Source organism: Gossypium raimondii, chromosome 7 (genome assembly GCF_025698545.1).
Source record: "Gossypium raimondii isolate GPD5lz chromosome 7, ASM2569854v1, whole genome shotgun sequence".
NCBI lineage: Eukaryota > Viridiplantae > Streptophyta > Magnoliopsida > Malvales > Malvaceae > Gossypium > Gossypium raimondii.
The window spans coordinates 52,486,315-52,511,287 of NC_068571.1; the positions used below are offsets into that span (position 1 = coordinate 52,486,315).

Below are 24,973 nucleotides of genomic sequence, written 5' to 3' on the forward strand. Positions count from 1 at the left end.
TAAGCTCGTTTCCAGTTGCATAGGCTTAAAATTAATATATTCTGATTGCTACTTAATACGTCATGAAATGGATGGAAATAGAGGGCTTAGCCACCGTTACAGGAAAAGCAAATGGAGAGCTTTGTATGGAAAATGATCGTGTGTATATATGACCTTCCTTGCTTGCTGATTACTGACAATGGGACATAATTCTGAAGGAAATTTGAAGACTTCTGTGATAACCCTTCGTATAGCCCCTGCTCAAAGTTCTATATATCAAGACACCTCAAACAAATAGGCAAACAAAAACGATGACTAAGAATATTTTGGTAGCACTTAAAAATAAAGTGGATGACACCAAGGGAGCATGGATAAAAGAACTCCTTGGTATACTCTAGGCCCTAAGAACAACTTCTCATATTGGCACTAGGGAAACTCCGTTTAATCCTGGCTCCGAGGCTATTGCAACCGAAACCTCGCTAGTAGCTAACAACTCGCCAACTATTAATCTCGTAGATAAATACATGCACAACACATGAAATTCTCTTAACTTACCTCGTAAAGAACAGATGTTGAGTTATTCTTTACATGGATCACACATGAGGTCCTATTAAATCTATGTCAATCGCTTCGTTACTTATTTAAAAATCTATTATGCTGTTTTAAGTAGTTAATCATGACAAAATAAATGTACACACCCAAGGCCAAGGGAGATCAACCCTACCTATAAATACTCATTCTTAACCTTGAGAGATCAACCCTCAACACTTCACCACCTTGTGAACCAACATCCTCTACCTCTTACTTCTTTTGACTTCAACACACCCAATCAACTTCTTGTTATAATTTGCATACCTTTTCTTCTAAAGCTAGCTAGCTGTTTCCATAAATTTACTAATAAAGATCCCAAGTTGGCAAAAGCATGTGTATGTTTCATCAAGTTACGAGGTCATCATCTATTCTCTAAACAACAATATATATATATATCCCAAATTCAAGAGTTCCAATGCAAGTTATAATGTATACAACATAGATGATTGTGATTGCGATCAATTTCGAAGCTGCTGCCTACATGGCTTGGTTGGCAAAGGTCTAGCTGGATCATTAATTAGTTTCAATTATACATTTTTTTTAAAGCATAAGATAAACAATCGATCCAAAGAGTTTTGATAAACCAATAAAGAATAACGTGAAATGTGCAACAATTTGAAGCAACAACAACAAAAAAAACTATACAATAATGGCAAAATTATGTCCCTATGACCCTCGTTGGCTATTTAAGGATCACAATTTAGGGAACACCAAAAATAATAGAATTGTTTATATATATATATATATATATGATTTCATTCCAACAATAATGGAATTAATAGATGAATTAAAAGAGTGTGAAGAGAAAGCACATGGAGGAGGAGGCGAGTAATAGAAAATTGTTTCATGATTTCATGAAAAGGCAATTCTTGTCTCATGTGTTGCAATTATTTGCTATCTGTTTGTTTAAAAGAAATTAAACATCCATTTATTAGTATATATTGTAATGAAAATCGAGTTGGATTTTTCAAATAGTGACAATTTTTTAAAATTATTAGACTAGAAATTGTCACATTTTATTTTAACACTGATTTGTTGATTTTAATATATTTTAAGCTTATCACAGTATTAATTAACCCTAATTAACCCTAACAAATGGAAGAAATATTCATATAAGTGTGATTTTAAGCCAATGAAGCCTCTTTTTTTTTTAAATAATTGGAGGTGGGAATGGAATTAGTTAGAATTGAACCCAAATTATTGAAACGGAGATTTTAGAAATATATTCTAATTATTAATATAATAATTTACTATAAAAATTTATTATGATTGTAGTCATTCAAATTTATTAATGATAAAATACCAAAATAAGTATGTTTTAATTTGGTATTCATACAACTATAGGTAGGTTTTAGTATTAATTAATATAATACTTCTCCAATTCTAAATGCTAAAATTCTACTACCAGTCTTTGTATTATGCAAAAGTTGTGGATTTAATTCTTTTAATTTGATTATTTTTAGTCTTTATACTTTTCGAAATTTGAAATTCCAGTCTTGACACAATTCAATTAATTTCATTTTTTATGCAGTCAACATATTATCACATATGTAATGCCATGTCAATAGAGGTGAAGCCAAGCACGTGATGCGGGTCTGAAAAAACAAAAAAAAGAAATAATTTTTTTTGAACGGAAGGGGTAAAGCTAAAAATTTTATATTAAGAATGGCTTAAGTTGAATTTTTATCTTTTGAGAGGGGTGACAAATGCATTCTTTTTCCATTTTAAAAACAAAGTTAAAAGGAATTAAACTGAACTATTTATATTTGAGAGCAATTAGAAGTGCGCCTTGGCTATGCCCTTACATGTCAGCTTGTCATTTTCATATAATACTCACAAAAAGACAAATTTAGTTAGTTAATAGATTTTAGAGTTATTGGATCAAAATTTTAATATTCGAAAAATTTATAGATTAAAATTGATCAAATTAAAATATAGAGATTAAATCAGTAATTTACACGCAATATAAAGACTAATAGTAGAATTTCACCGCTTAAAAATTTTTATAGGAAAACTAGATTTTACAATAAGTGTGTTTTAAAAGATGGAATTAATGATGTAAAAAGAATGCAAAGCACAAATAATGAAGAATGATTTTGAATAGTCTTTGATCTTAATCATGATTATAATTTTAGTGGTCAATACCCAAAATTCTTTGTGGGACGTCGGGGATCACACATTTATTTTTATGCTTTATCACAATTAGTTATCTTTTCTAAAAAACAAAAGTCAAAGAACATCTTTCCTGTAGTACTATATGTAGGGCCAAGTATATCATAATTTTGATCATATCAATCAACATGGAAATCTATATCATACAGTGATTAATAAGACAATGATATGCATGTTTCAAAAACATTAACGTGTTCATACAAACACCCTTAAAATTCTATATAAAAGCATATTAAGTAAGCAAGAAAATCCATAATTAGCGATAACATTTTAGTAAAGAATATAAACAGAGAAAGTAAATACTAATAAGTGTTTGGTGTAATGGTAAGGCATATTATATTTTCAGAAAAAAAAAGATTTAGATTCAAACTTTGAAGACCCATCGTTGTGAGAGGCGACTACAAACCTCTAAAAATTTAAATTCTATAAAACGCAAAACGTATATAAAAGATACATTGGTTTCAAAAATAAATTAAAAAATATTTATTGAAATTTTTCTCTTAGAGTTAGTAGCATAAATTAGTTATATGAACCACCCAATATTCTATAAAATTATTTCTCTATCTATTGACATGATCTTAGCATGATGGCATGTCTTTCGTGGGCATTTCCATATATCTTCCAAGAAGATTCATGCTTGCCAACAGGGATGCAAATATATATAGCCCTTATTATCTATAATCATAGGCTTACCTCATTGAGATAACTCCAGGTTGTATGGTCTTATGATCTTTTTTGCTCCTAGCATTACCAAAAAGAAAACGGTTAATATCATATTTGGCTCTTGAATTTTCATTTAATGTGCAATGTGGTACTTATAGGAAGAGAATGTCCAATTTGATATGTGTATTGTGCTGTTGTGTATTTATATATGTACTCCAAAATCTTAACACCGTATATGTTGACTTGGCAACAACGAAAAAATGAAGGCCATGCATCCTCATATGATTAGGCATTAAAAATTATACTTAAAGCCTAAAACCAATTTTATGATGAAGCTAGGTATTTATTTATTCGTTGTGACCATGTTAGTGTGTAAATTAAACGGTGTTAAAGGCTTTCGGGTTCATTAATATATAGCAAAATAGTCCATGTATTGAATTGGATATTTTCTTTGTACAAGTACCACATTTGCACATTGGCGGAAAGTTCAAAGGCCAAATGCAAAAGAGAAAAAAAACATTCGTACATAAATTTCAAAACTTTTTAATATAATCTTCAAAGTATTAGAGTACTTTATCAACCAAGTCCTTTTTGTCATTCTAGTTGTCAATTTAGGCATTAAATATTAATTCTGATGAAACGTGGAGAATATTTAAAACACATGTATCAAATTGTAAATCGTATATCTACTGCATGAATAACTTGGATCTAACATATTAAAAAGATAATATACCGGTTTAAATAGGAGGACTCAACAAAATGTTTTGAAATGGGGTCAATTTAAAATTTAGGCCATAATTTAAGGATGTTGGGTAGAAATTAACCCCTAACATAACACGCTTTGTTTCAATGGTACGAAGAGAGTGATTTCGGACATTTGAACTGAAAGTCGGCGTTAGCAATGGATCGAGGGACAAATATTTGCCTGCCAGGGTTTCTGGTGAAACAACGACATCAAATATGATATATACATATATATATATATATGAAGAACATGGTTATTATCCTTTTTCACTTTCTAGTCCAAATTCAAAGCACATGAGGTGACAAAAAACCGTGTCCTTTATTAATCGCATGATGTTGATCTCTTCAAAAGAGAAAATAATAGTATTTTATTTAGACAATTCTCTTTTGATGTATTGTGTTCGTGTACAGCGCGTAAAATTATTTTTATGAAATCCCAACTTTTGGGGTGCTTCCATATCTGTTGCTTATCTGCTTAAGCACAACAAATTTAGGTAATTAGTGTCAGGTTCGTCTATTATAGCGACCGAATCAAATTAGTCTATCTATTATTAAATAGACTGATTTAGTCACTATACTGTTAAAAAAAATCAATTAAGGTCAAATTGTAGAAAATTATATTTTAAAAGCCTTTTATGATTATACAAATGAAATATTTTATTTAGAGTCTAATTATAAATGAAAAAATTAATTTGATCTTAACTTTGTAGATGCTTTTAGCTACATATATGTTTATGTATGTGTATATGCATGTATGTGAGTGTTTGATATAATTGGGAAGTACTTAACACACGGATATTACTGTTATATTAAATTACTTTATGGTAACGTTTGTACTTATAATCTTATCTGTTTGATACTGTTGAAGCTGGTTTAGATGACCCCAACACATTAAAAAGAGGGCCCTAAAGTATATGATTTAATTATTCCTTTAACCAAAATTCTGATTAATTTGAAGTAATATATTTTAAGAGGGTTAGAAATAAATTAGAGCCCAGGCTTTTACTCTGTGACTACATTTCTTGGAGATTAATTAGTTCGAGATTCGTGATTATTTTTTTCAATAATATGTTTTAATATTGCAACCAAACACTTATTGATTCATGAAATCTTATTTTAATTTTAATATGTCACTTTTTAATTATCTTTACCATTTATTATTAAAAAACTTTGAATAGAATTTATCAACATAATATAATATTAGATTATGTCGCACCAACGATATTGGTCAAAAGTTTATATAATAATTTTATATAAAAATTAAACATGGATTTGGTCGGAATAGTACGGTTGAGTTTGTGAAACGTTACATTGTTTTAGGTTTAAATGTCATGATTCCCATCATTTATATGTTTTTTTATCAATATGGAAAAGAACATATAGATCCTCAAAATAATATTTGTTGTTTTATAAAAGAAATAAGCTTTTCATAATTTTACAGTAAAATTGAGACACCGTTGATGGGTAATAATAACTCAATCAAACTATTATATATAGATAAATAAAATAAGACCGACCATATTAATTCCATTATACCCAAAAGAAAATGTTTAATTTTATTATTATCCAATCTTAACTTATTCGAAGCGATAATTAAATTTTTTGTCGAACATTCTTTTGGCACATGTTCAAACCATGCATGTTATCACATCCTCATTCTAATATTGTATAAACAATTTTTTTCATGTCCGTTTTACGGTTCATGTTCAAGGTTCGTGATTGTCCCTGTCAACAATATTATCTCCAAAGTTCGAACTTATATTCTCCTAATAAAAACGTAATATATCTTATCGTTATAACAAACCACTTGTTGATAAAGTATATTATACTACAAAAAGAAGGTTGAAATTCCCATGATCTTTGTAAAGACCATGGCTTGATACTTGTCCCTCTCTTAGAACCCGAAGTCGTAGAACAGTCGCCATCTACCACTCCTTTCATATGTTCATCTAATTTTGCAATCTATATATTTGTATATGTATATATAAAATTATATATGCAATCTATTTACTGCGAATCTCATGATGTTGGATTCCGGCACCATGATCTTGAACCCCACGTCGATGATCTTATTTACAAAGAAGGAAAAAAGACATGTTTTTTCTCTTCGATTTTTGTTATGAGGATTGTTGTTTATTGTTATTCTCAACGTTAGTTCGTTGAAATCTATAAAACTCTGTTTTTTTTTCAAAACCCCCCAAAAATACCAACATAATCTTGACAAATATCTTAACTCTTATATGAAGGCATATACCTACGTATACTAGTAATGTTTTTTTTTTTTTTTTTAGAAAAGGAGTTGTTTAGGATAGAACTCGAGATGCTTTGTAAATCACAACTTATATTTTAACAAAAGTCGTTTGTTGTTTACACCATTAGTTTAGTTATCTAATGTTATAAGAATTAGACTGATGATTGAACTGATCAGATAATCAATTTCTGATTCAATCGATTAAACTATCAGTTCAATTATTACAAAATTAAATTCATTTCAAACAATATTTAACTGACTTTATACTGATTTAGTCCTCTTTCGGTTTAATCGGTTGGTTCAGTGCTGATAGTCATTCAAAAGTTAATTAGGTTGCAATTACAATCCAATCCATTTTTTATATGTACTTTAGGGAAGGAGCCAAAGGTCAGAATAATAAACTAGTTGACTTTAATTAACAAAATCACTATTTCATGATCTAATGATTCATTATTAGTGTATCATTGTCATTTAAATGATTAAAACACCCTAAAAGCCCCCATGATTTTTTTTAATTAATTAAATTAAACCCCTAAGATTAGATTAATGATTATACACATTAAGGAGTTAGTGTGTAATAATAAATTTTGTTGCTTGCGAAAAAGAAACTAATAATATGAGTGGGGGGAGGGGACCCATAAGATCTTCTTGGGGCTTCTGTTTTGTCCCAATTTTGTTTGCAAAATCAGAATCTTAATCTTTGAGTAAATTGGGATCTTTGTCAGGTCATTGCAACTTAACTACTCTTAGATTATTTCTAACATATAATTGTGTGTTGTAATATGTAATAATATTATTAGGTTTTCTTTTGTTTTTGTAAACAGGGATTTGATTTGTCATAGGTTGGGGGAAGTGGGGACTTTATAGAGAAATTCAATCACAAATTATTTTTTATAAATCATTATATTAATTTCTTTGCTATGATAAAGATAGATATAACATAAGCTTATTTTAAAACAGTGTTTAGTTTCATTCTCTCTTCACATTGTAGGCTTGAGTGGTGTGTGAATTTTGATCTAAATCTAAAACCAAATTTTATTAATGTGAATTTAATTTTATTTTAAAATTTAATTGTAAAAAGTCAACAGTCCAAATTCAATTTCTGAAATAACAATCTCAAATGAATCAAACTCCTAATGGCCTTAAAAATTAGAATGACCTAAATTCAAAATTACCCAAACCTAAAATTGATATAAACAAGAAGAAATAAAAATTTTAGAACCTAAATTAATTTTATTCAAATTGTTTATGTTCAAACTAATCTAACATGGAATAAAAATGATAGATCAAAGGAAAATCAAAAGACGATCAGAACTAAGGTATTTGGATAGTTTATGGAATACTGATTTAAAAATCATGCTACCGTAAATCGAACCAAATTATTTTTTACTTAATATATAATTAATTTTAATTTTGAGATATAAAATAAATATTGTATATTTAAAATAATTTAAAAATCTTGAAAATTTATTATTTAAAATATTTATGAAAATATTGTGGAATTTTTTATAAAAGTATTAAAAATTATAAAATAAGGTTCATTTTATTAAAATAAATCTGAACTTAAAAAAAAACTGAAGCCCGAATCAAATTATGATAAATGGTATAAATTATTTAAAAAAACTCAACCAAACCGAACCGCTATCACGATGATAACCTAGATTCCAACAAAAAGGATATTGAGAATTAAAGGCTAAAATAACAACCCCTTTTCTCCTCTATCAACCACCATATTTGGCAATGGGATCTCATGGAGATTGGAGATAGAGAAAGATTTGACAAGATGACAGAAACTAACAGTTGTCACTCAAAAGATAAATATACTATCTGTAAAAGGTGACCTTTGATTTTGCTTACATTACAGAATCAATCATTGATCTACATGTTTTTATATTTTTTTCATTTTTATTTTCAATCAGAAAAAAACCCAGCCAAGTTGTAAAGCATATTTTTTTCTTCTATGACCCCTATATATAAACCCCCTACCCTTTCACAAAGGTTTCATAATCACATTCAAGCCTTAATATTCTCTCTTTCTCTCTCACGCATACACATACATAAATCCTTAAGTTTTCATACATTATTACAAGATGGCTATAGAGACTGAGAAACCATCATCAGTTAGATTATCAAAAGTTGCAATTTCGAAAACACATGGGGAAGATTCTCCATATTTTGCGGGTTGGAAAGCTTACGATGAAAACCCTTACGATGAAGTCCATAACCAGTCCGGTGTCATACAAATGGGACTGGCTGAAAATCAAGTAAGGTTTCGAGTTCGAGTCTGTTACCTGGTTATTGCTCGCATGAGTGGTACTAATATTCTTTTCTTTGTTGTTCAAAAACAGGTTTCATTTGATTTATTGGAAAAGTACTCGGAAGAGCATCATGAAGCATCTAGTTGGGGTAAAGGAGCACCTGGTTTTAGAGAAAATGCTTTGTTTCAAGACTATCATGGTCTTAAATCTTTCAGACAGGTACCGTCTTTTGTTGAATTGAAACCCAGCATTGTTGTTTCAACACGTGTGTTTATGTATGGTACTAAAACATGTTTGGTTTTTTGCATATAGGCAATGGCAAATTTCATGGAGCAAATTAGAGGGGGAAAAGTTGAATTTGACCCTGATAGAATAGTGTTAACTGCTGGTGCAACTGCAGCTAATGAGCTATTGACATTCATTTTGGCTGATCCTGGTGATGCTTTGCTGGTTCCAACTCCATACTATCCAGGGTATGAGCTCGAGTTTTGTCACTCAATTCTATCGAAAACTATTATTCATGAAAGCCTTTGAATGTGTTTAAACAAGTAAAACCTTAGAAGTAACAAGTTTACGCATGATTGGAATCAATCCCATCACCTTAGGGGTAAAAGGGAAGGGACAGGGAGGGGCTTTAACCACTTTCAATCACCCAAAAAAGTTAATATATGATAAAATTATGATTTATAATTTGGCCCCTTCAAAAAAATTAAAATTTTAATTTAGTCTTTTTGAAAATCATAAACATATAAATCAGTATAAATTATATTTTAACTTTCATAAAAATATATAACTAGAGCTTTTGACCCTAACATTATTTCGGTTTCTTTTTCAGGTTTGACAGAGATTTGAGGTGGAGGACCGGTGTGAAAATTGTCCCAATTCATTGCAATAGTTCAAACAATTTCCAAATTACACCCCAAGCTCTGGAAGCTGCATACCAAAGTGCAGAATCCATGGACTTAAAAGTAAGGGGAATTCTCATAACAAACCCCTCGAACCCTTTAGGTTCGACCATCCAATCCTCGATCCTCAATGACATCCTAGATTTCGCCGTACATAAAAACATCCACTTAGTCTCCGACGAAATCTATTCCGGCTCAACATTCTCACCGTCGGAATTCGTTAGCATCGCCGAAATCCTCCGTAACCGTAACTACAAAGAGGCTGAACGTGTTCACATCGTTTACAGCCTATCTAAAGACCTCGGCCTCCCCGGTTTTCGAGTCGGTACGATATATTCCTACAACGACGACGTTGTTACAACCGCCCGACGGATGTCGAGTTTCACCTTGATTTCATCTCAAACACAACACCTCTTGGCTTGCATGTTATCCAACCATGAATTCACCCAAAACTACATAAAAACAAACCGTGAAAGGCTCAACAAACGTTACGACATGATCATTCAAGGGCTTAAAAAAGCTGGGATCGAATGCTTGAAAGGCAATGCTGGGTTATTTTGTTGGATGAATTTGAGTCCATTATTGAATGAACCAACACGACAAGGTGAATTGGAGCTTTGGAACATTATATTAAACCAAGTGAAGCTTAATATCTCACCAGGATCCTCATGCCATTGTAGTGAACCAGGGTGGTTCAGGGTTTGTTTTGCTAATATGAGTGAACAAACATTAAGGGTTGCATTGCAAAGAATACATAAATTCATGGAACAAAGGAAGGTTTGTTCAGTGAACCGGTAGCTTCTTTTTTGAGATTCTTTGGACGAAATTGAATTCGTTTGAAGAATTGGGGTTTTGGGTCGTTAAAAAATGTAAAGTTTCATACATATATATGCGTGTGTATGTATGTATGTTGTTAATGTTTTATGTTTAGGTGTAAGTGATTATATCCTTTGTTTTCTTGCTTATGGGTTTGTAAGCAAGTTCTTAGAAATTCTTCCATTTATTTTTTATTTGGAAGAACTTTCTGTCGTTGTTTTCTCTTTTCACCTAAACTGGTTTTATTAAGTTATAATGTTATATATTATTATATTGTCTTTGATTACTTTAGGTCTAATTCTGGTTTTAGTCCTCTATTATGTTAAAATTTAATCCTCTAATTTTATAATGTTATTTATCAATCCAAATTGATAACACCATTATTTAGTGTTATTCAGTTACACAATCAAGACCATAAGAAAATCTAATCAACTATATTTAACAATAATAAATTTACATATTTACTGTTATTCAATCATACTATCAATGCCATGTAAAAATTCAATTAGCCCATATTCAACCAGCAATCAATGTACATCTTTTAAAAAATATCTCTGTCATCACTTAAAGAGAATCAGCTAACCGTGTTATATAAATTTGGCACTACAGATAAAAATTAAAGTAAGTGAGATTAACTTGTAAATTTCAACATAGCAAAGGGAGTAAAACTTGAATTAGACCATTAATTTATGATGTATTTGACTGTTCTTATTTAATTCAAGCAACGCAAGAATTATTATTTTCTTTAATAAAATTGGATACAATTACCAACCAAGAAAATAAGTCAATTCATAAGGCTCCACGTTGTCATGAAATTATGATAATGCAAAAATGGTGGAAGGTCAAATAATTCAAAGAAAATAGTTGGTAATTAAAAATAAATTTTATTTTTAGGATGCGTCTGATACATCATTAAAAATTTTATTTCATTCAAAATAAAATTTTAATATTAAAAAATTTTAATAAAAAATATTGAATATGATATATTAGTAGATACTATTTATCACTTTCAAAATCTTATTATTGAAATAAATTATTTCCTCATTTTATTAAAAATAAATCATTTTAATAAGCAAATAAAGAGTATTCATATGTCAAATTATGATCTTTTCCATTAATGCTATTTTGTGATTGGGTTGTTTTATCGAAGTCTCGATTTATATATTATATATATGGGATCTTTCCTTGTTTTAAGGTGACATGTGTGTTCTGTGATAGAGTTATTAACAAACAAGTAACATGATCTAATTGGTCTAGATATAACGTTATGATGTGTATAAAGACTCTTCGAATTGGATAAGATGGTTAGTGATCGGAGCTCACTTGATTTGGTAATGGTTGATATAGATAGATTGTATGAATTTATTAAGTGAGGTGTCTACCCTTCAATTAAAGGGTTGATTCCACAAAATGTCTCGATATTAAAAAAGTTCTAACGAAAAAATTACATAAAATATTCACGAAATATAATATCATATACTTTAATTTGACATAATTCGGTTTTTATTATTAACTTCGGTCAAAATCATTAGGATTTCTTTTTAAAATTCAAGTGATGGTATGGAAATTATTTGTGGCACACATTTCAACCCCATGCAAATATGCATATTTATACATACGAGGTGACATCTTTCATAATTTCTTAAATGTAAACATTAATTCAATAAAATATTTTACTTCTAAAATTTGTCAAAATCAGGAGGAAATTGCATGGGTTTTACAGCTAATCATTTTAGAACATGGCCATCCAAAATATCATTGATTCTAACAAGTTTTTTTAGGGATTATGGAGAGATTTATACTAATAATTATATTATATTTATTGTTTTTATTTAAAATAAAAATTAGTTAATGTACATTAGATTAAAAATAAATTAGTTATTTTTAAAAAATTATCTATTTGTACTATTGAAAATTGACATGTTTAACAAAATAATTAAATAACGATTAACGTAATGTGACATATGTACGTCATGTTAACAAATAAAATCAACTTTCAACAGTAAAATAAATAAAAATTTTAAGAGAAAAATAAAATACAACCTGACATTTAATGAGAAATTTTAAGTACTTTTACCCTTTTTTTCTAACAAATAATCATTAATCATTGTTGTTATCCACTTTTTTGTGTTTATTTACTCTGATTTGATTTTAATTGTATATATTATGCTTTTAGGCTGTCTAATCTATTGAGCATTTCACTTGAGCAAATCCCATAAATTATCAGATTTATTAGTTGGCTTATCATTCTCCACAATATTCTCTTCAAATATATTTTTTTGTATTTTACTATTTTTTATGGTGGCTTGAAATATCATAATGAATAAAGTAATTAAATTTGAATAAAATTTTGAGTTTGAGAATTATAAATGAAAAGATAATATTAGTATTTGGATCGAGAATCGATTGATTTAAATAAAAAATCGAATTGACTTCGTGAATCGCTTAAAACTAATAAAATGATAATAAATGCTAATTTTAAAATTATATAAAATAATTTAGCTTAATTTGACATTTGATTTGCTTTCTTTTAATTGAAATAATAATAAAAATACTAATTTATAAAATCATATAAAATAACTTTTTGTAATTTTATTTCCTTCCATGGGGCCAACACATATTTCAGTCGATCCAATCAAATGTCATACTCAAATTAACACTAAGCTGGATTAAGTCGTACTAATTAATAATTAAAATAGATACTTTATTATAAATCCAATTGCATGGCATGCATGTACAATGATATGTAATTATTAGCTTGATAAGATATTATATTCTATTCAAATTAATATTAATTAAACTAAACACCTAACAAAACGGTCCATTAATAGACTTAATCACACCAACAAAAATTAGTATTTAGGGAAAAACTGCCGAGATTATTGGTATGATTATATATCAAATCTATCTATTACTATGAGTGATTAGACCTTGTTTTTGTTATTAATGTATTCATATCAAACATCTTATCCATAACTAACGCTTCAATGTGTTATATTCTAAAGCTATAGTTTATCATAGATAAATTAAAATTGATAGGATTGTTTGCACAAATTAAGCATCAATTTTATCAACTTTAATAATAGACGTTTACGGATGAAATCGAGTAGTACTAGAGGTTAAATTTAAATTATAATTTTTAAAATTAGCTTTTAACATTTATAATATTGTGTGATTTAGTCTTGTTTTTTTTGCAGTTTTAACTTTTCCGGAATATTAAGAGTTAATTTTAGAAGAATGAGAAAAGATAAAATTTATCATCTTTTGGTGTTTCCATATTTTTTTATATATATGTGTTAAATCAAATTTAGCTTATAAATTTTTTTTAGCTTTTTAGGTGAAGGAGACACAAAGAAAAGCAAAATTGTAAAAAAGACTAAATTACACAATGCGTAAATATTGAGGGTTAAAATTGTTATTGTGTCGATTTTAAAAGCTACCACTATTGACCAACTGGTGACCAAAAAAAGACAAAATTTAAATAATTGGGTGGTCTTTTCGTAACCTTTCATAGTTAGGTGACAAAAAAGAAATTTACTAGTAGTTGGATGACTACTACTATAATTTACCCTTACATGTATTATAAAACCTACTGTTATTTATTTAAATTATTTAAATCCATAATTTCTTAAAACAAGATAATCTAAGTTAACAATTAAGTCTTAGCTCAATTGACATAGGTACTGCTTTTCAATGTAGGAAGATGTATTATCCTCCTATTTATGGGTTGGAGAGGACTATGAATAATTCTAGACATTGTATTAAAAAATAAAATATAATTAGAAATTATAATGAGATTATTAAAAAGAATCTAAGTTATCTAATGAGAATGCTACATGCATTCTAAAATTTCAATTAAAAAAACTTTTATTGGTTAGTGAATTGTTTATCAAAAGCCTCCAACTAATAGCTAAATCATTACTTATGAAAACAAAACTTTCTATTTCAACATGAAATTGTATTGATTTACATGTTGTACGCATCAAGCCAATAAATTATAAATACTCTCCATTACAATTGGTTTTAATCCAAAGTTAAATATTTCTCATCTTTGAATTTTTGTATGTGCATATATATTCCAATTGCTCCACCACAACGCACAAAGATGAGTGAATCCTCAAATAAATGTGGGAATATATATTAATTACAAGTTTCTTTGTATTATTAGATGTTTTGAATGTATTGCAGATTCGATTATGACATGATTTCTGATTATAATATTGATTCGATAGTTTTCCCGACATTAGGGGGAGAGTAATTTGAACTAGAAGTTCAATAAGAATAACTCATTATAAGTTAACTATTAGATGTACTTACAAACTTAATGAGAATAACCAAGTGTTATATACCATCTAATATTTTAATTTGAATCAAAGTCCCAATAGGACAATCAATTAGAATAAATAATAGATTGATCGGTTTCAAAGATGAAAATTCTTCTAGATGGTCATATAGTGGAGGCGGGTGCTCTAGAAAAGACCCAATACATAACTAATAAGTAAAACTTCAGAGGATATTCGGGTACCTGAAACTGAAGATTAAAATTGTGAAAATAAGAGATCTCGATAAGTTATGTCAATTCGAGAAAATGTGAAACCGAATAATAAAAGTGGTTGACAATGATTTTGCATACAATATTATTATTGAAATAATGAAATAAATTGAGGATTTTGAATAAATCTATTGAGAAATATATATATATATATATGGGATAAATTGATCGAAATAGAAAGAAGCAACTCAATTACAATTAAATTCGTGGAGCTTTTGGACCAGTAGTCCAAATATCTAAAGGTATAAAGCCAGTGAGGGTGCAGTTGAAATAGAAATATGAAGTTTTTCGCTAAATCCTAGCATTGATTATGAAAAGATATAATATTCTTTTATGGTGGATACAATAACCTTTAGATATATTATTTTAACTTGCGTCTAATAGTTGTTGTTACAACCTTTTATGAACCACTATATAGTAAAGTTTATATTAAAATCTTTGAAGGATTTAGGATGCTAGAAGCATATTAAAATTCTCAAGAAAATTTTCATTTATATGAATTGAAATAATTTGAACATATGTAATAAATTTGACTTAATAAATAGTAGTGAAAGGAGGATTGTAAAATGATCCAAAATATCTATTTGTGTTTTATAAAAGAATCATGATTAAAGTTTGTTATGATTATTTTGAATCTCTTGAAGAGGTCAAAATATATTTCTCCCAAATTTCCCTCACTCATGACTTTTAAAAGAATAATAATATAAATGCTTAGCAATACATTCAAATAGTCATTTGAAAAACTAGTATTCAAGATTGAATACGTAGACGAGAAAGTATGTGATGTTTTCATGAGGGGGAGTAAATAAATGTTGTACTCATTTTCCCTTAATTGATGTTTTGTCCGATTGGGTTTTCTTGGTAAGGTTTTTAATGAGGCAGTATATTATGCGTATTATAAACGTGTACTCTTTTTCTTTCATTAGGTTTTTATCCCACAAGGTTTTTCCTAATAAGGTTTTAATGAGGCACATTATCTACCAATAGACATTCAAGGGGGAGTGTTATGAATATCTTATTAAGTGGATGTCCATCATGATCAAGATAAAATTTTAATGTACTTTAAATTTTAATAGTTATTAGAATTAGATCTCTACTTCTTTTATACTTCTTATGTCTATAAATTGAAACTTTGAAGAAGTATTATAATCATCCATTTGATCAATAAAGTACATTCTCTATTACTTTCATTTTTTTTGTTCTTTATTCTCTGAATCTCTCTTTATTTTATAACAATTTTTAATTTTTAATTTTATTTTTCCTAAAATATATTTTTAATTTTTAAAAACATGTTAAGAAAATTAAAATTCCAAAAAGGGCGAAAATTCTAAAACTACTTACAAAATTAAAAAGAAAAAAAAAAAGAGCATAGCAGTGTATTGACAAAAAATCCCACGATTTCCATCGGTCAAAAAGTAAACCAGCTGGCTAAGCATGAAACACCTGATTTTATCAAAGCCGCCGTGATCAACCGCGTGGCGGAGTAAGACGATCATTACCATTCGATATTGCCACGCTAGCATCATGATTCATGATGGAATAAAATAATATCTGGTTAATATAAGCTACAAGTATTAATACTCTTTGGAGATTTGAAATTTAGTCCCTGATATTTATTTTAAGGAATTTAACTCTCCTACTTTTAAAATTTAAAAATACAAGTTCAATTATAATACTGTTAAAATTCTTTTGTTAAATTCAAATTAATTATTACGGTTTTTTTGGTTATATGACTATCAAAAAGGAAGCTAGGAAATTTTATTGGGGATAGAAATAAAGAATAATTTGAGGGTAAAATGTGAATTTACCTTTATACTAATTACAATATTACAAAATCTAAAAGGGTAATGCAGCAATCTTAGCGTCTCTTTTATTACTAAGTGAATATTTTTTTATAAAGTCACACATACAAATTTACCCGAAAATCTTTGAAAGTTTAACAATTTGACTTAAATTTTGAATAATAAAAAAGACTAAATTCTTAAAAGTAAAAGTGGAAAGACTAAATTCAAATGTGTGAAAAGTCGAAAGACTTCGAACACATTTTAACCATAATAATTATATTTCTTTTCGATCTCCTACTCGAGATCTCCATAAGAAGTTGAAAAAACAGGCATTTTGATTGCGTAATCTGCGCTTCCATGGACCCAATGGTCCACATTTGATCGCAATCCCATCTCCATAAGAAAGTTGAATTGATATTGTTTTTATTATAAACCCTTTTTTTTTTTTAAGAATTATGAGTTTTTTTTATAAAATCTTTAGAATTACCTATAATCTATTTTTAATATTTAAATAATAAGATAAACATATTTTAACGTGCTCTAACCCATATTTTCCTAAATTGATAATAATATCGATGTCAACCAAGCTAAAGCTTAATCTACAACATCAAGAGATATTGTTTTTAGGTTTAAGCAAAGTAATAGCTACGAACAACATCAAGAGATAAGTAGGGGGCTTCGGCTCTCCAAAAAAATGATGGAGTTGTTGGGGTGAAGTTTAATCTCTATAAAAATTACAAAATTATAAGTTAATATAATGATAAAAATACATTTTATTCTCAAATTTTTATAATTCAATTTTGATCTCTAAACAAAATTTCTAACTTCACCCTTAAAATACCGATGATTTTAGGTAACAAAATTGCTTATTTAGATATTATTTATGTATTTTTATTAAGTTGTGTTTGAAATATTTTGTATTTAAATATTATAGGGTAAATTATATTATAGGCCACTCAAATATGGTTTTTTGTCACCCAATTATAAAAGTTACAAAATAGTTACTTAATTATTCAACTTTGTCTTTTTGGTCACTAACTAACTGGCTAGTGTAAAAATAGACACCCAAAAATCTAAGATAGTTGAGTGACAAAAAGATAAAATTAAATAATTAAGTGACGATTTTATAATTTTTCATAGTTAAGTGACAAAAGAAATTACAATTAAGTGAGTATGAATATGATTTATCGTAATTTATATTGTAAGCCATTTGCTGGTTGGTTTTTGGTATTATATTCATATTGTAAGCCATATTATTCATGAGGGTGTCATGTCAAAGATGTGCTGCAATTACATGGTACAATTGAAATTGATATTTGATATTACTTTCCAAAGTCCAAACACATTATCCCCAACAATATAGCATCAAATCCAATCATTCAACTATTTTGCAATAATGGTACCTTTTTGCCATCAATGTGATGTGGAAATCGACCCCTAGGTTGAAAAATAAGAATTCATTTTTTTATATAAAAATTTATAGATATTAAGATTGGATAATTTTCTTTATGTATTTATTATTATTGTCTATAGTATTCGCGAGAATATATATTTTGTTCATGGTAACCAATTCAGTTGATTGAGTTACTACGAGATTATAATTTGAAATTGTCTTTATTGGATACTAATAAGTACATTTTTTAGATATTTGAATCTAAGAGTCCTTTGTAGAATTTGATTCAATATATTTAACCGTGAGTACATCATCTGAAATTGTTCTTTTTGATTACCCACAAATGGGTTTCTAGTGATTCAAATCCGTATCCTCTAATACAAAGAAGTGAACTCCGTAGAAAAATGTGGGTCGTTACAATTCTATAAATATCCAAAGAGGACACAATTCTAAATTATGTACTCATGTAACAACTAGACCTGTTCATGGGTCGGGTCACTCGGCCTGCCCGAAATGTGGGAGGGTTTAGGCAAAAATATAGGCCCGAAAAATAGATTTGAACAAAAAAATAAGACCCGTTTAAAAAATGGCCGGGCCTCGGGTAAGGCATTTTTTGGCCCGGACCCGGCCCAGCCAGACCCGAATTCACTAAAGGACAAAAAAATCTACTTTTTTATTTTTTAATATTATTTTTTTGTTGTTTTCTCCCTATTTTATGACCATTTTACTATTATACTGCTATTATTTTGTTGTTATTATTTGGATATTGTATAAAACTTATTTTATTGTTAATTTTATTATTATTTTAAAGGTATTTGTTAATTTTGTTATTATTTTAGAGGCATTTGCTTGTTAAGTTGCATCTATCTTAATATTATTTGTTAAGTTGCATCTATCTTAGTGTTATTTAAGTATACATATTTTTAAATTTTATTTTCAATTTGTTGGGAAATATTTATTTTGATGTTTTTAGTATTTTTTATGTATTATATATTTTTTAAAATTATACAAAAAATATAAAAATTAATATGGCGGGCCGGGTCAAGCTCGGGTTTTAGCCTCTTTATCCGGGTAGGGCTTGGGCAAAATTTTAGGCCCATTTTCAGGTTTGGCCCGAGCCTAGCAAACTGGCCTCTAAATTTTTAGTTGAGCCCGGCCCGACCCATGCACACCTCTAGTAACAACCAAAGAGGACACAATTCTGACACCCATCAATTGGATGAATTGCCTTGGTTTTGGGTCGTGACACTTATCAACAATTTAAGTTTTCAATATGATTTTTTTAGTTATCTCAAATCCAAGTCACTTCAGGTTTTGATTATTTTGAGGTTGGATAACTTTTAGCCAATGTCGTTTGGACGAAACCGGCAGATTGGATCGAGAATTGGTTGGGTACTAGTTCGGAAGGTGTTTTTGAACCGATTAGATCGGGGTCCACTACGAACCAACGGTTAAACTAAGTTTTTTTAATTTTTAATAATTTTTTAATCGAATCGGTTGAACCAATCGAACCAATGATGTAATCAATACGACCACCAATTCGATTTAAAAAAAAAAACATCACTTTTAGCTCAAGCCAATTTTGAGTTTGGACCTTTATGATCAAAATCAGGTTATCGGTTTGAATTTTCGAGTTTTGATCATAATTCACAAATCTAGTATTAAATTAGTGACCCTATAAAATAGTTTAAGACCCCAAAAAATGGGCCTTTCTTTTGTCACTGCAGCTTACAACCTTGAACTATGGGCTGTTAAAAGGCTTTTGTTCAATAGGGAAGGAGACCAGTGCTTATGAATCATAAAGCCCAATTTTATGCCCAACAGCCTTTTGCAAGAGCATCTATTGGGACCCACTGATTTGAATTGAATTTTGGACAGAATATTTTATATTTAATTAAATTTTATAATTATTATAAATATGTATAAATACTACATAAAATTTTAATTTTTAAAAAATAAACATGGTATTTGTTTGAGAATAAATATGTTGTTTTTATCATTTTAGAAATAATCTATTAAATTTTTAAAATTTTTATATTTATTAATAAGAAGTCTCTAAGAAAGGTAATTAAAACCCATCCTGTTTTAGTGTAAAAATAATTTAACATTTTTCGGGGTTGTCAGGGTGTATTTGGTTCTGTTTTTGGATAAAATTGAATTAAATTGTTTTTTCGATTTTTATTTTGAAATCCAAATTGTAAAATCAAAATATCCAAATCGATAATAAGGTTTTGATTCGATTTGGAGTTTGTTTGTCAAAAACAATATTAACATAATTTATTTTTCACAGCAATCATAATACATAATCTAAATTCATTTATACATTTATCAAGTGACTTAAATAGTTAAATTAATATTATAATAATTCAAAAGATAATTTTTATAAGAAAATCATTTTAGTTATTAAGTTGATAAATATTTCAAAGTTGTTAAAAGAAAATGTAAACATAAATCATTCATGCACAGAATGTTTTACTATGTTGTTTCTTTTATTAATTGTTAGTTTTAATTAGTTATAATCGAGTGATTGCAATATGCCATATAATCATTTAAATTGCAAACTATCAAGTATATATAATTGTCTGCTTGTGAACAATTATTTCTTATATAAACAAACATTTCTAAAATTAAGATTATACTTCTAATTATTATATTAAAGAAATGATCCACTTCGCTAATATAAAATGAAACTACACATTCTTAACTTTTTTTATGATTATATTTAGTTTTTAAAATAACATAATAATTGGGTCAAATGAATTAGTCAATTTATTATTCTATTAGAATGGTTCTTATAAATATGTTTTTCTTTTTATTCAATTTGATTTGGATATAATGGGTTACGTGTGAGAAAATCAAATTCAAAACCGAATTGTAAGGTTCGGGTGATAACAACAACCCGAAATCGAACCAAATGCACTAATTCAAATTGTTTTTTCAATTTCCTTGCTCAGCCTTACGTGTTGCGGTGTTTTCACTTTTACTAGATTTTCGAGTTGTCTCGATTATTATACCTCAAATTCGTCATTGATGTTTTCGACCGATTTTGTTTTTGGTCCCTACTTTTTTAATTGATATAATAATACATTTAGTCCTCAACATTTACATATTTCATCAACTTAGTTGTGACTCTAAATAATTCAATAAATTTAACTCTTCACTTTTAAAAATTCTATCGGTTTAAAAGAAATCGTTCACTATCACTAGCATTTCCCACCGTCCACAACATAAAAAGATTTCCCTCCAACGACAATTCCTTCATTGTCTCTAGCTAATTCTAGGGTTTATTATAGGCAAAACCCTCACTTTATAATTCCGAGTGAATGATTAATAATCTCCGATTAATAATTTTAATGTATTTATAATTCCGATTTACGATGAGAATGTGTTTGCGAACTAAATTGATAAAATTGATAAATATGAGACGTTTAATTTGTTGAATTATTTAGAATTGAGACCAAATTGATAGAATGTCTAAATATTTATGACTAAATATACTATCACACCAGTTAAAAAGGACACTGTTAACAATTTAATAGAAGTTGGGCAATTGAAAACCTTATTGGCGAAATTGAAAGTTTTTATAGTTCGGTAACCAAAACAGAAATACACTAATGTTTAGGTGACTAATAATATAATTTACCCTAAAATTCAATGAAATTGCAAAATGACCCCTCAAAATTACATAAAATAAAAAACAGAACCTCCAATAAAAGCCCAAAAACAGGCCATTAGCTAACGAATCCATTGATCCCAAAAAGCTCGCTCTTCTTCCTTTTGTAAGCGGCGCCGGCAAGAAGCTAAGGCCAGTCCACCTCGGATCTATCGTCTCTGCCTTCCATCGATAACAAGCTATCTTTCATGTTTCACTTCTTCTTTCATCAAAGGTAAGATTCAATTCGTTTGCTTAGATCTGTAATTCATTTGATTTTCAAACCATCTCAGTACTTTTATCATGTTATTCCCAGATCCATTGATTTTCATGGCTGATCACTGTTCCATCTCTTTATTTCCACTTTTTATTGGTTCATATGTTTATTTTTAGGGTTTCAATTAGCTTATTTCATGTTCGATATAATTGCACGACTTCTTCTTCTTCTTCTTTTAAATTAGTCAAAATACGCCTGTAATCCCTATTTTAGGCAAAGTTTGATATCTAATTTAAATCCTCTTGCATTTGCTAATTAAAAATCGGTTTAAATTGTTGATACTGCTAATATATATTTTTTTGGGGTCAAAATTTGCTTATTATCAGGTCCTCTTACTTTTTCAAATTAAAAATTCTAGTCCAGTTATTGATTAAGATAGTGTTTATTGATTAAAATATGCTTCTGAAGATGGTATGAATGATTGCGTGGTATGTTAATGGCAAATTTTGATGGAAAATACTTACTTTTTAAGTAGAAATCTAAATCTCAAATTTCATTCAAACACAGGATCGATGGCTTAATTTGACTTTTTCTTTATGGTTTTCTGAATTCAGAGGGAGATGATTTATTGTTTAATTTTTGAACTTTCATATATGGTGCAGATTTTGATGGCATCAAAATTGCAGCAGTTGCAATCTCAGGCGTGCCAAGCTTCAAAGTTTGTGGTGAAGCACGGAACTGCTTACTACAAGCAGTTGTTGGAGCAGAACAAGCAATACATTCAAGACCCGCCGACAGTGGAGAAGTGCAACGAGTTGGCTAAGCAACTCTTTTACACTCGCCTTGCTAGGTATTTGCTACTTGCTTTTAGTCATTTGCTCCTCTTTTTCTGCTATGTTGCTGTGTCGTTGATTCTTATTTTTCTGTGTTGTTGAAATGTGTTGATACTTTTTGCTTGTATTGTCTAGTTAGTGGATTTCCATGCATCTAAATTGACTAATATATGTAGGTTAGTATGTTATTTATGTTTTGTACTTAAATTAATCATATAAAGCAACTTTTCGAGCAAGGGTATCATGTATTTAAATGTCAAATGTTTTGTTTGTAAAGCTCCCATAACAAAAGGATTGAAGTATGCTTTATCTAGCAGACTAAAATATCAGCTGCCAAATATAGTGAAGGAAATATGTTATAATTAGTCCAAGTCATCAGTCAAGTTGATTCAAAGTGAATGAAGTTCTTACTAACTTCATTTGTGACAAGTGAAATCTTGCAGCGGTAATATTTTTGGCCATACTGTTGTACATGTTCACTGCTACCTAAAATATATACACACACATCTGGTTGATTTTAGAAGAATTGGACAAACTGATGGTGCTTGCTTCTTTTTAGATGTTACTTGGGGCATGTCAATGATAATCCCTTGTGCTTTGCCATTGTTTCTTACTGCGGCTGCCCAATTACTTGCATCTATTGTATTGTGTTCATGATTTTATCGTATTTCCATATTTATCTTGCATTATTAATGAATTATACAGTTTAGTACACTGTTATTCCTGGTTTTGTTTGAGTTACAAAGTGCCCGGGATTAGGATACTGGTCTATGGTAAAGATGAGTTTCATTTGCATGCTAATAGGAAGGTTTTGTAGGCCATTGTAAGAGAACATTTACTTAGATTTATTGTAAGGAAGTGAAATTCTTGCTGTTGAAATTCTCGAAGCACCCATGTCCGACACTTGTGTCTTATACATAGGTATTGTGATATGGCCTCCAAGAACCCTCTAAATAAATAGAAAAACTTGTAAAAATTTGACCATACCCGTGTTGGATGAATACCTATGAGGAAAAGAAAAATGAATGAACCATTTTCTAGAGATTCTCAAGATAAATGTCATTTTGTTACAATGTGGTTGGGTTGCTTTCTGGGTCGATGATAACTGTGATTATTTGCAATTTCCTTGTTACATGCTGTCTCAAATTTGGAGGCAGTAATACTGTCTAAAAATTGGAATTATGAGTGTGTATCTAAATAACCCCTTTCGATACAATTTTTTGCAGTATCCCAGGTCGTACAGAGTCATTCTGGAAGGAGCTCGATTATGTCAAACAACTATGGAAGAACAGGAAAGAGCTGAAGGTCGAAGATGCCGGTATTGCCGCTTTGTTTGGAATGGAGTGCTTTGCATGGTATTGCGCAGGTGAGATAGTGGGAAGGGGTTTTACTTTCACCGGTTACTATGTTTAAGGGGAGTTTGGATGTTTTTTCGCCATTGCACGATTGAATTACGGCCACACTGGATGTGCATTTTTGTTGTTTTTAGAGATTTTTGAAGCTGAGAAATCAGTGAATTAACACTCGGTATAGCCTGAATAAGTTGTTATAGTTGAAAGTTGAAACGGCTTAGGTTGATAATAAGCCCTTGCTATTGTTTCATTATCTTTACAGAATTTAATGCACCCCGAAGGTTGATAACGGTGCAAATTACTCATCTCCACTAACCTTTCATATTGTTTCTACCGCACCTGTTGCCCAGCCTTGACGGTTCAATCGAGAATTGGTCCAGTGGTTCAATATTTCACGTAGAATAATATAATTTTTGGCTTGAACTTGGCCAGGTTTACTTTGATACATATATTTTTGATCCGCTTACATTTGAATTTGAAAACTAGGTTTATTTTTATCACTAAACTTGAAAAATATAAAAGTATGATGATGTGGCATAAATTTCAAATGATGATATGGTACTATCTTAAAGTATCATATTTGGTAATGTGGTCGGTGTTATTGAAATAGGGTTGTTGATCGGATGGATAGAAAATTAATCAATATAATATTTTGAACAAAAGGGTTGAATCAATTGACTCAAAATTTGCTTGAAATTGGTAAAATTTAAAACCAAAACAAAATTGATAGCTGAATCGATTTAATATCATTTTTATTTTAAAATATGTTAAATTTTATAAAATTTTAATTAATTAATTAATTATTTTGATC

At 29.1% G+C, this 24,973-nt stretch overlaps 2 protein-coding genes across 2 annotated transcripts; both read left to right on the forward strand.

Moving 5' to 3' along the window:
• The first annotated feature begins 8,456 nt into the window (after positions 1 to 8,456).
• LOC105791126 (1-aminocyclopropane-1-carboxylate synthase 7) lies at positions 8,457 to 10,440 on the forward strand. Its single transcript, XM_012619078.2, has 4 exons — positions 8,457 to 8,664; positions 8,749 to 8,877; positions 8,971 to 9,131; positions 9,494 to 10,440. The coding sequence occupies exons 1-4, from the start codon at positions 8,491 to 8,493 to the stop codon at positions 10,359 to 10,361; spliced, it is 1,332 nt and encodes a 443-aa protein (XP_012474532.1). The 5' UTR covers positions 8,457 to 8,490; the 3' UTR covers positions 10,362 to 10,440.
• Positions 10,441 to 21,826: 11,386 nt separating this feature from the next.
• Positions 21,827 to 24,467, forward strand: LOC105791057 (uncharacterized). Its single transcript, XM_012618972.2, has 3 exons — positions 21,827 to 21,995; positions 22,640 to 22,827; positions 24,037 to 24,467. The coding sequence occupies exons 2-3, from the start codon at positions 22,646 to 22,648 to the stop codon at positions 24,221 to 24,223; spliced, it is 369 nt and encodes a 122-aa protein (XP_012474426.1). The 5' UTR covers positions 21,827 to 21,995; positions 22,640 to 22,645; the 3' UTR covers positions 24,224 to 24,467.
• Positions 24,468 to 24,973: the final 506 nt, after the last annotated feature.